The sequence below is a fragment of the Mustela erminea genome, chromosome 2 (genome assembly GCF_009829155.1).
Source record: "Mustela erminea isolate mMusErm1 chromosome 2, mMusErm1.Pri, whole genome shotgun sequence".
Taxonomy (NCBI): Eukaryota; Metazoa; Chordata; class Mammalia; order Carnivora; family Mustelidae; genus Mustela; species Mustela erminea.
Genome location: NC_045615.1, coordinates 57303040 through 57316233, shown reverse-complemented (window position 1 = coordinate 57316233; position 13194 = coordinate 57303040). Strand labels below are relative to the sequence as shown.

The 13194-nt window shown below is 33.7% G+C and overlaps 1 protein-coding gene across 2 annotated transcripts in view; it reads left to right on the top strand.

The window, feature by feature from the left end:
• EIF4E (eukaryotic translation initiation factor 4E) overlaps positions 1–6099 on the top strand; it is a 44405-nt gene extending 38306 nt beyond the window's left edge. For both annotated transcript variants that reach the window (XM_032332967.1, XM_032332966.1), the window contains 4 exons: positions 412–475; positions 1166–1279; positions 2552–2691; positions 4818–6099. In XM_032332967.1, the coding sequence (XP_032188858.1) occupies positions 412–475; positions 1166–1279; positions 2552–2691; positions 4818–4932 (433 nt within the window). In that variant the 3' untranslated portion in view covers positions 4933–6099. The remainder of the gene's footprint in view (positions 1–411; positions 476–1165; positions 1280–2551; positions 2692–4817) is intronic.
• The last annotated feature ends 7095 nt before the right edge of the window (positions 6100–13194 follow it).

The window sequence follows — 13194 nt, the reverse complement described above, 5'->3', positions numbered from 1 at the left end:
AGTGCTGATAGTCAGGAGGTTTGTCTTGCTTTTCCTTGATTTGTTTTTTTGTGTGTTTAAAACTGCTTATTAGCATCATGAATTCTTTTATGTACAGAAAACAGCCTCATACCTCCTATTCTCAGTTTCTTATATATACATATATATGCACTGAGTTAACTAATACATCAAAATATACTTTTGTCAGAATAAAATCATTAATAGTATTTTCTAGAAAATGATCAAATGCTGATTCTTGAACTGACCATTATTAAGATACCTGTTTGGTCCATTATGGAAATTGACTCAGTAGAAAAACAAGTAAACAAACTTTTATCTTTTTATTTTATCATATTCTCTAAATGCATATGTAAGTACCTAAACTCTGCATTACATATTCTGTGTTTATAATTGTCCTTTTCTTTTACCTAGTCTGTACAACCACATCCAGTTGTCTAGTAATTTAATGCCTGGCTGTGACTACTCACTTTTTAAGGTATGTTTAACTGGTGATTTCATACATTCATTATAAGACTGGACCATTCAGTTACTCAGTAAGAAATCTTGTCAGAAACTTAGGAATAATTAATACTCTGAGTTTTGGAGAATAATTAAATTAATTTTACTGGGCTTTAGCCTAAACAAATTTTGCCTTACCGCTATAAATAATTGCAATTGAGAATCTTATTCTGTGGACACACACTGTGATTGATTTTTGACCATCCAGTCCAGTCTTTCTTACACATTTGAGTAGACTGAAGTCTAGAACTCTAGAGTTCATCAAGAATTCTTAACCTTGGATGCATTGGTCTTCGGGATATTCATATTTACAAATGGGTTTTGTCAAGTGGTAGGGGGTGGGGCATTCATTAACTCCGAAATTGCATAATTTTTGCATATATTTTCTATATATAGAAATGTATGTAGCTTTTCAAGGGTATCTATTTCTGGGTGTTTAAGAACCTCAACTTAAAGGAACCCCAAGGTTTATAGCTAATAACTATGTCAGGACTCTAATCTGTAGTCCCATAGCTTTAAATCCTGCCTGCTTTTTTCCCCACTACATCAGTAACAGCTTGATGGAGAACAAAGTAAGAAGTTGACAGAGTTGTTGCTTCCTCTTTGTAGTGCTCTCCTCAATTAAAGTAACAATTTTGTCTAATACTGTTACCTACTAACCTTGTAGGATGGTATTGAGCCTATGTGGGAAGATGAGAAAAACAAACGAGGAGGACGATGGCTAATTACATTGAACAAGCAGCAGAGACGGAGTGACCTGGATCGCTTTTGGCTAGAGACAGTAAGGTTTTAAAATTATAAAGCAGTTTTGGAATATTAAAACTTAGTTTGGGTTACATTTTACATTGGTTACTTAATTTAAGAGATAAGGATGCCCACCCTATAAAATCTTAAGCCAGCAATTAGTTTTGTACTATCAGTGTATACTGTGTGTTTTACATATTGGTACAGTGAAACCTCATACCATATTACAAATCAGATATAAAGAGATTGGCGGTTTACTTTCACCTTCCATAGTAAGCTCATCCTGGTCATTTCATTAGCCTCAAAATTCTAGAACCTTGCATTTTTGTATTATACAAGTTTTACAGCCGTCTTAAGAGTATTAATTTGTATACTAAATTTTTTAGATCATTGAAGCAAACAATGAAATTGATCCTATATATTGTGCTATAACCTGGAACTTTTGGCTTTATAAGACATATATTAAATATGAGGTAATTGTCATTTTCTCTAGTGAGAAGTTCTAAACCCCAACCTATCAGACATAAGGATAATAATCTCTTTTGGATTTTTAGCACTTGTCATAGTGTTTCATTTATAGTTAGCACTTACGAAGTTAAGCAGTTTGTCAGTATTTCAATAAATGGGTTTTTTATTTGTTTGGTTTTTCTTTTTTTATGAAGAGATTAATTTTGTTTTGGGGGGAGATTATCAGTAAATCCATTTTAGAATTCCACTTTAAAGTCATTTCAGCTCTATAAGATGACAGATGTTCTGGAGATGGATGGTTGTGATAGTTACACAGTGTTGTCAATGTACTTAATGCCACTGAACCATATCCTTAAAAATGGTTAAAAGTGATTTAATGTTGTGTCGTCCATACTCAAATCAAAAAACCCATTTTTTTAAATGGTAAAAATGGGTAAATTTTATATTTGCCACAATAAAAAAAAAATTGTGTTCATGAAAAACAGAACAAGAGGCAGCATGAGCAACTATTCAGTTATTCCATTAATACTTGTTTGCTGGCAAGTTGAAGCAGCAGCAGAGCAAATGAATATTAAGATAATTTGCCTTTTACATTTGCCCTGACCTCAATTGCCCCACTTGCTTAAAAAACTAAAATAACTGTTAATGATCTTGATATTAAACACACAAATGAATTTTTGAAAAATCAGGACAAAGAACTACATATATAAATAGAATTTAGACGTTCAAAAAGTTAACTTTTGATTAAAAAACTGTTTTGTAAAGAAACGTTTGTAAGTTCATTAAGCAATGTATAATTTATTTAATGTAATTTGGGATTGAATTTTTTTCTTTTTTAAAGCTGCTGTGCCTTATTGGAGAATCTTTTGATGACTACAGTGATGATGTATGTGGAGCTGTTGTTAATGTTAGAGCTAAAGGTGATAAGATAGCAATATGGACTACTGAATGTGAAAACAGAGAGGCTGTTACACATATAGGGTAAGTTTTTCTGTTTGTATACTTCCTTTAAAATATTAAGATAAAAATATATTAAGATAACTAGAAGCAGAAGTATGGTTATTTATAACTTAAAAAAAATACTTGGATTTGTAGATGACTATTTTACTTCTAATGTTTCATGAAAAGTTATAATCTTAAACTGCTATTACTATTTTCTTGGGTTTTTTTTGTTTTTTTTTTAAGTTTTTGTAAAATTTCTTTTTCCTCACAATGGGAGTGTAGAATCAATCACCAGATTGCACTGTTTTGGCATGTAGACTTTTATTCATTTATCATATGACAGTATTGTCTTTTTTCTATTTTAAAATCATAACATTAATATTATAATACTCTTAGTAATTCAGTGAGTATTGGCAAATAATGTATGTGCCTTGTGTGTACATATGTGTACACTGTACATAAACTTCCAGTCACATTTAAGTAATAGTATCTTAGTTCTGACCATATTTTTAAAACCCACGTTTTGTTTTTAATTTTTTTGTTTGTGAATATTATTCCTTGTAAAAATTGCCTGTCACTTCCACCCACCCCACCCCCATATATTGGTCATTGTTAACTGGGATCATCTTTTTATTACATTTAACTTAGTAAAATTTGACTTTAAATTTTGTTTTAAAATTAAGTGTTGGTCATAGGTCACAAAATGTTTGGTTCGCCCTTTGTGATTTTTTTCCAAACATTATGAATTCTCCTATGAACATAATTTCTTTCTAGATTAAAAGGTACAGAGATCTACCAGGTTCCATTCCACAGAGGTTTTCTTTAAAGAGAGGTTGACTGTTGTTTGTGGTCATACTCTCAATCTTCCTGTCAGCATCAAAAGTTATTAGTTGTGGGATTTAATATTTTAAAACAGTTTAAAAATAAGTACAAATTTCTTTTCTTTGAAAATCTTGTATTTGTGTCAGTATTAAAAATTATTGAAATCTTTGTGAAATATTTGACTTCAGTTTTTCAAGGGAGGATTTTTTTTTAAACCCTTCCAAGTTACATGGCTCAGTGCTCTGCTTTCTGGCATTTTTAATGATTAAGTATAATGGAAGGGAATACACTGTATCATAACATAAATCTGATAATAGTTACAATTTTGGTTATCATAAAACTGTTTTTAGAAAGTTTATTTGAAGGAAGGTAGTAGAATCTTCTGGAAGGTTGAATATGGATAAAAACTATCCTAGTATCATATTGGAGGATTTAGCTCCCAATATGTATAAACGTATGTCTTTATTTTGGTGTTTATTTTTGAAGTGTTGCTGTTTTTCTTAAGAATAGATATCTGGATTCGTAACTTTACCTGTGGTGCTCTCTGTGATCTGGCCCCAATTTTACATTGTCACCCTTTTTGCTATACTCTTTTTCTTTATGAGCTATAACCACACAGCCTTATTTTGTTCCCCAGCCTTCATATGTGCTTCTTTCTCTCAGCATTTTACTTTTAACCTCATGACTTTTAAAGGGGAGATTTCTCTAATTTCACAGACAAGATTAGATCATCCTTGTTATACAATATCACAGCCCCTACACTTACCCATTTTGGCACTCATCATAGTTTGTTCTTAAAATAGAGTCACATGTTATTTGAAAATTAGGTTGCAGAGTTAGTATATAAAGCAGAAATCATGTATGTTCTAAATTACCCTGAAAATACCACAAAGTAAGTGTGGTAAATGTAATTTGTAGTAATATACAATATTTGTTATGGTTTATATGTAAAATAAAATTGTAGCATTTTATATCAGCAAATTAAAGTAGACATATAGGCAATTTTGTATAAATGAGTTATGCATATGATACAGCTCCACTGTATGTATTTGTGATTGTTTGTAAATAATCAAATACTATGAACACCCTGGGACTGTCCATGCTTTACTTATTATTGATTTATTAGTAATTACACAGTACCTCTTAACAGGTCTCAGATACTGGTTAAGTGATTAACTGAAATTGCTGTAAAATGAAGGGTAAATTTTACTAAAAGGAAAAGGCTATGCAGTTTCCTGTTTCATGCTCTGGACTTTTTTTTTTTAATGTAAAGAACAGGAATATCAAATTTAGTGTGTGTGAATGAAAATTAATGTCTACTATTTTTATTTTTCTTCTTCTAGGAGGGTATACAAGGAAAGGTTAGGACTTCCTCCAAAGATAGTGATTGGTTATCAGTCCCATGCAGACACAGCTACTAAGAGCGGCTCCACCACTAAAAATAGGTTTGTTGTTTAAGAAGACACCTTCTGAGTATTCTCATAGGAGACTGCGTCAAGCAATCGAGATTTGGGAGCTGAACCAAAGCCTCTTCAAAAGCAGAGTGGACTGCATTTAAATTTGATTTCCATCTAAATGTTGCTAAGATATAAGAGAAGTCTCATTCGCCTTTGTCTTGTACTTCTGTGTTCATATATTTTTTTTTTTTTTTAAATTTTGGCTAGAGTGTCCACTATCCCAATCAAAGAATTACAGTACACATCATCCCCAGAATCCATAAGTGTGTTCCTGGCCCACTCTGTAATAGCTTAGTAGAATTACCATTACAAATACATTTTACCTATCCACAATATTCAAAAAAGAACTTGCATTTCTATACCTTACAGGAAAAAAATTTTGTTTATGTTCCTTTGTATGCAGGAGCATATTTTGCTGGTTTGAAAGAGTATGATGCATACAGTTTTCTAGCAATTTTCTTTGTTTCTTTTTACAGCATTGTCTTTGCTGTACTCTTGCTGATGGCTGCTAGATTTTAATTTATTTGTTTCCCTACTTGATAACATTAGTGATTCTGATTTCAGTTTTTCATTTGTTTTGCTTTTGTTTTTTTCCTCATGTAACATTGGTGAAGGATCCAGGAATATGACACAAAGGTGGAATAAACATTAATTTTGTGCATTCTTTGGTAATTTTTTTGTTTTTTTGTAACTACAAAGCTTTGCTACAAATTTATGCATTTCATTCAAATCAGTGATCTATGTTTGTGTGATTTCCTAAACATAATTGTGGATTATAAAAAATGTAACATCATAATTACATTCCTAATTAGAATTAGTATGTCTGTTTTTGTATCTTTATGCTGTATTTTAACACTTTGTATTACTTAGGTTATTTTGCTTTGGTTAAAAAATGGCTCAAGTAGAAAAGCGGTCCCATTCATATTAAGACAGTGTACAAAACTGTAAATAAAATGTGTACAGTGAATTGTCTTTTAGACAATTAGATTTGTCCTTTTATTTCTCCATCTCTATAGAAGGAATTTGTACCTCTTATTGCCAGGCAGTCTCTATTGTGTCTTCTTGTAGTGTCTTCCACGTGAACAGCATAAGTTTGGAGCACTAGTTTTGATTATTATGTTTATTAAAATTTTTAATAAATTGAATAGGTAGCACCATATGTATGGAATTAAATTGATGTGGCTATCTTTGTTTTTTATGCAGGAAGGCATGGTCCTTCGGTCTTAGATAAATAATGTACTCCTAACATGTTAAAACTCAAGGGAATTATTATCTCGGTGCATTACCATTTGATCGGAATGGTAGTTGTAAAACTTGGTTGCTGAATTGAGATGTTCTGTTGTGTCAATATGATAGCATAGGGAAAGAGTACAGGTGGTGGGGATATATACATTAAGAATTTTGTTAGTGTTACTGTCTAAATAGAATGGAATAAATAGGTATGAAGACTTATATTTATATTGGTAAATTGGTGTAGTGTGGTTTTATGTAAATTTGAAAACTTGATCTACTCTTTGTAGGCATTTGAAAGCACATGTGAAAAACTTTGTACATAATAGATAACTGTGTATTTCTGATGAGATAAAATGAAATATGGCTGTTATAGACAAAAAGGTAAGCTGAACTTACAGATAGAATGAAAATCATTAGATAAGAGGAAAATTTGTCTTTAAATGGTGATTATGAATTAATTTAAAAATAATAAGTTTGACAAAAATCCTATGTATAGTAAACATGAAATTAATAGTATTGATTTCATTGAAGAATTTAAAAACAGCTTAAAGGGTACCACAGGCTACTATCTGAGTACTCTCAATACCACAAACTTAATATTCTTACTTAGTATTCTAGAAATACAGAATCTTTTGTGTTTATATTCTCTATAGACTGTACCTGATACCTGCTGCTTAAGCTTGGGTGATTGGTTAAGGTGATTTATTGTCTGTTGATATGTAGTTGTGAGCACTACAAGAGCTTATATATACATGATGGTGGTGGTGGTGTGTTGACACTGGGTGCGATTGGAGTAATATATTAGGAATCAGTGCTCTGTTTCCTTAATTCTAAGGTGTAGTCCATTTTAAGAAGCATCAGCTTTCAGGAGTGGAGGAGGAATAATGAATTAAATGTACACATTTCTAAACTTGTTTTTAAAACCTGATTTATAATACTTATTTGATTATCCTTATTCTCATCATTTTAGAATCATAATCAGTTTTATTTTAAGTCTTCTCCCAGTGGGTGGGGAGGATGATGAATTACTGAGTCACTTTTGGCAGATGCCACATAAGTATTACAGTGACTTGCAACTTTTCATAACTTCATTAGCATCTTTTCTAAATATAAGATTAGACTGTACATGATTTTCTATCTTTTTCTCCCTGTCCAACAGATTATAAATAAATATATTTTCATAATAGAGAATTAAAATCTTTTAACAAAAGAATTGTAATTAATTGTAGGGATGTGACATATTTAACCAATTTAATTGTTTATTCAGTTCAAGAGAAGGCTTTGAGACATACTGTGTAAGAATTAAATAATTACAATACTTATATAATACTTAATATGTGCCAGGCAGTGTTCTAAGCACTTTACATGCACTTTAACCTGCACAATTATCCTTTAATGTAGGTGCTGTTGTCCCCATTTTATAGATGAAACAGAAGCAGTGAGGATGTAAGTCGCTTTATAGCTTTTAAGTTGCAAAGTGGATTTTGTTACAGAGACCCTATAAATCACATTATACTCTCTCAATAGTGTAGAGCCTATCTTACAGGCTATAGAAAATCACATCAGATTGTAGTCGTTTTATAGGCCAGGCATTTTTCTTTCATTTTACTTCCTTTGGTAATGGAACTTAAAATAAGCCTCCTAGGCTCACCCTGTTAGCAAGCAACTAAATCATTTGGGGGAGTTTTGAGAACATGGAGACAAAGATAACAGGAGTTTACAGATACATGAGTTACATAGTTATATAAGTTAAGCGAATATTTTCATATACTTTGTGTCTATATCCTGTTACCTTCTAAAATAAATGGTAAAACAAAATTTTCGGGTCGATAGGAGTGAACATTCTTAAGAGCTATAGCTTGCATTTAAAAGGATAATTTTAATTTTCTGAGGTAGTATGATAATGCAGTGTTTTAAATTTTAAAATTAAAACAAGTTAATGACCAGTCTCTATGCTACTTTTTATCTCTAATTGTTACGGATTCTCTTCATTATTTAGTGGGGGGAGAGCTGAATTTTCTCTCTCAAAGTCAGACTCTCTAGACTAATACAAGCTTTTAGTCAGATTGACATTAGAGAACAAAATGGTAGGTCATTGTTACGCAGTGTCTCTGTGGACCAGTGTAGAAACTGAGAATGTCTACATTCTATAGCAGTTTGATACTACTGTCACATTAAAGTATGTGATCAGTAATCTAGTAATTTTTGAAAATACATTTTACAAAAATATGTTCTTGGCAGAGTGCAATTTAAGGGTTAAAATTGGTCCTTCACATACAATTTGAGAAAGATTACTCTTAGGTGGTTTTCCTTAGGAGCCAAGGCCAGCTCATTTGCCCATCCTTCCCTGAAACAGCTAGGTTTGTTATTTCTCTACAGCTCATCTCCTCACAACTATGGGACTTGGTGTCAAAATTTCAGTCCTAAACTGTAACATCTTTAAATAATGCTGTGGTATTAAATAAACAGCATTAAATAATGCTGTGGTATCCTGCTTATTATGAATTCCAAAGTAGACATCAGGCAACCTTCCTCGTACTTCCAAGTAGTTTAGACTTTAATGTTGCTGTCACTTTTCCATTACTAGAAGCCAGAAATGAAATTGCAGGCACATGATCACATGTGGTACTATGGTTTGCTATCTTTTTAATTGAGAGGAACCAATTTCACATTTTAATCTTGTCCTGTTTTCTTCTAATTCAGAACTTGTCATTTTTGCGTTTATACTCGTCAATGTAAATTGTAGTCTTACCTTTGTATAGTTGAGGTTTTTTTGTTTGTGTAAAGGAAATAGTATTGTGTTCTCTAGCAGGGGCACATATTCTCTACCCCTTCCCCATCTAGATGTTCTAATCCACATATATGAATCATCATCAGTTCTGTAACTGTGTCCTATAGTGCTTCTTTGTAAGTTTTGCAGTTTGGGGCCTTGTGATTTTTTTTTTTTTTTTTTTTTTTTTTGGTTTTTAATTGCTTTACTTTCTTCTAATGAGCCAATATTTATGACTTGTTTTAAATACAGTGGTTTCTTTGCTAGATTGTACTTCTTCCCAAAGACAAGCAGTAAGACCTATTGTATTTTAGGCCTGTAAACGTTGAAAAAGCTTGAATCAAATACATTGATACTGGACCCTGTTTTATTTTTAAACAGTGTAATAAACTTAACTTCATAATTTTTGAAATGAGAGTATTTCCCAAACACATCTATGTATTGTCAAAACCATTTCCCTTGGCATTCGGTTTTGTTTTTAAGGGTATTTTTTTGCTTTATTTTTGTTTTCAATCTTTGACTCAATTTTGAGTAAATAGTTTCTGTGAAATGCTGTGGATTTTGTTTTTTTATAGGAGACTATAAAATATGTGAGGTACAAGATTTTGTTCCAACCTGACCCTGCTTTGGGTTGTCTCATGTCAAGGCCTTAAGTGTATTACATACACATTTGGGACCTTTTCTGTGTTCGGCTTTGCCTTCCAGATAATGACTATGGTTAAATGTTGCAGTGTCCTGCACTTGCTCAAGCATAAGGGATTTGTAATTGAGCCAGAATGACATTTAAGGGAATCACGAGTTTTCATTTCACACGTTTTTTCTATTTTCAGGAAACCGCTAATTATTTACCTCCTTATGCTTTTTATGAAGTGCTGTTCTTCATAAAGTGTCTTTACGTATTCATATTTTGCATTTCTGCTAATCTTAGGTTATCCCTTCTGTCCCTTTATTTGTGACAGTGACTTCCAACTATTTGTTCTTATTCATGACCTTTCTCTTGTGCTTCAGATTTGTTTATCCCTCCCTGTTAGATATCTTATGTCGGAGGTTAGCAAACTGCCAACTCATAGGCTACATTTGGTCTGCATTCTGTTTTATAAGTAAAAATTTATTAAAACAGCCTCATCCGTTTGTTTACATATGTCTGTGGCTGTTTTGTGCCACAGTGGCAGAGTTGGCTAGTTGTGATAGAGACTGTAGCTAGCAAAGCCCAAGATGCTTACTATCTGACCCTTACCCTTTTTTTCTTTTTTTAACGTCTGATCCTTACTGTAAATGGTAGCAATGGTATTACTGGCAAGAGCCAAATATCTTCTCTTCCCATTTCCTTGTCACTTCTAGTAGACCCCTAACCCCATTTCCTCCTGATGGCTTTATTATCAACATAATTAAGTATGTGCATTGTTAATTATTTCCTTTCACCTTCCACATATATATGGTATCTGGGAGTCCACCGCAGTTTCTCCTAATTGTTCCTTTTTGTATCTCAATTTTTATGTTATAAGACCTCCCCAGCTGAACTCCCTCCTTTTTGCCCATGTCCTCAAATGCTTATTTTATCTGTATGTTAAGACTTACTGCTATTGTGAAAGCAGAGTAACCAGAATTTTCACAAACTGGAAAGTACTGGAGCTTATGTACTTGTTATCAAAGTGATAGTTGGTATTTTTAATTATAAAAATGATTGCAGAGTGGTTTTTGAGTTACCCAAGAAAGCTTGTACTCTGTAGGACTCTTACCAATATATTTACTGTATTATCTAAAGCAGCATGTGGTATGCATTTATTTGTTCCTTGTTTTATTACAGGGAGTAGAATAATGAAGAAAGTGAGGAAATGTGAGAAAAGATTAAGCGAGAGTAAGGTTAGCATGAAAAATGCATTCATTGCATGAAATCACTCTAGTAACCAAATAAAAGGGAGAAGCAAGTAATTCAGAGATCCTGATATCATGCTTGGGCAACTGCCATTTGTGGCCACAGTTTTTGCTGTAAGTACTTTAACAGGCTATGCCAAAGGAAGACAGGATCCAGTCAATATTCCATCAAAGATCAAAGGAAAATACAGCTGCATGCTCCAGAAAAGCACACACACACACACACACACACACACATATGCTCTGGAGTCTGACAGCCTGAGTTCAGATTCTAGTTCTGCTCTCTATTAGGTACATAAACTTAGTCAAATTCGTTGAGCTATCTAAGTCAACTTCCTCCTCTGTGAAACAATTGGTACTTCAGGGGGCAGTTGGGAAGCAACTGAGGTGGTATGTACAGAGTATAGTGCAGTGTCTGGTGCACTGTGAATGTGTAATGACTACTAGTCATCTCCATGGGTCTTCAAAAAAAAACCTGCCATGTGTTAGAACACCTGTAGTGTATATAATACAGTGGCTGACATTTTTTTTTATCTTTATTTTTTAATTTTTAATTTTTTTTTATAAACATAAAGTGTATTTTTATCCCCAGGAGTACAGGTCTGTGAATCGCCAGGTTTACACACTTAACAGCAGTCACTATAGCACATATCCTCCCCAATGTCCATAACCCCACCCCCTCCAACCCCCCTTCCCCCAGCAACCCTCAGTTTGTTTTGTGAGATTAAGAGTCACTTATGGTTTGTCTCCCAATCCCATCTTGTTTCATTTATTCTCCTACCTCCTTAACCCCCCATGTTGCATCTCCACTTCCTCATATCAGGGAGATCATATGATAGTTGTTTTTCTCTGATTGACCTATTTCACTAAGCACGATACCCTCTAGTTCCATTCACGTTGTTACAAATGGCAAGGTTTCATTTCTTTTGATGGCTGCATAGTATTCCATTGTGTATATATACCACCTCTTTATCCATTCATCTGTTGATGGACATCTAGGTTCTTTCCATAGTTTGGCTATTGTAGACATGGCTGCCATAAACATTTGGGTGCACGTGCCTCTTTGGATCACTACCTTTGTATCTTTAGGGTAAATACTCAGTAGTGCAATTGCTGGGTCATAGGGTAGTTCTATTTTCAACTTTCTGAGGAACCTCCATGCTGTTTTCCAGAGTGGTTGCACCAGCTTGCATTCCCACCAACAGTGTAGGAGGGTTCCCCTTTCTCCGCATCCTCACCAGCATCTGTCATTTCCTGACTTGATTTTAGCCATTCTGACTGGTGTGAGATGATATCTCATTGTGGTTTTGATTTGTATTTCCCTGAAGCCGAGTGATGTGGAACACTTTTTCATGTGTCTGTTGGCCATCTGGATGTCTTTTTGCAGAAATGTCTCTTCATGTCTTCTGCCCATTTCTTGATTGGATTATTTGTTCTTTGGATGTTGAGTTTGCTAAGTTCTTTATGGATTTTGGACACTAGCCCTTTATCTGATAGATCGTTTGCAAATATCTTCTCCCATTCTGTCAGTTGTCTTTTGGTTTTGTTAACTGTTTCCTTTGCTGTGCAAAAGCTTTTGATCTTGATGAAATCCCAATAGTTCATTTTTGCCCTTGCTTCCCTTGCCTTTGGCGATGTTCCTAGGAAGACGTTGCTACCGCTGAGGTCGAAGAGGTTGCTGCCTGTGTTCTCCTCAAGGATTTTGATGGATTCCTTTCGCACATTGAGGTTCTTCATCCATTTGGAGTCTATTTTCGTGTGTGGTGTAAGGAAATTGTCCAATTTCATTTTTCTGCATGTGGCCATCCAATTTTCCCAACACCATTTATTGAAGAGGCTGTCTTTTTTCCATTGGACATTCTTTCCTGCTTTGTCGAAGATTAGTTGACCATAGAGTTGAGGGTCTATTTCTGGGCTCTCTGTTCTCTTCCATTGATTTATGTGTCTGTTTTTGTGCCAGTACCATGCTATATTGATAGTGACTGACATTGTATAGTAATTCTTTCATGGGGTTTTAAAAAAAAGTTTGTTAATGTGAGCTGATGAAGTGATGCAGACTGGTTCCATAAATGTTACTGGTTAGGGGGCTCAACTACCTTTGGAGATTGAAGTTTATAATCCAGTGCAATATATAGAGTCTCAGAGTATATAGTTTTTGATGAAACAAAGTTATATGTTATCCCCTCCAGGGTGTCTATGCATATATATAAAATTATTTATAGCATTTGGGAGCTTTGTTGACCTCCTGAAGCCACACCATGGATTAATTAGCATGAATGTCCTTGTATTAAGGGCTCCTGATCTAGGGGGATGGCCATGTGCATAAATCTTTAAATCAGGGGTTCTTAAAATTGTCAGATATAGCACCCCATATATAAAAGGGAA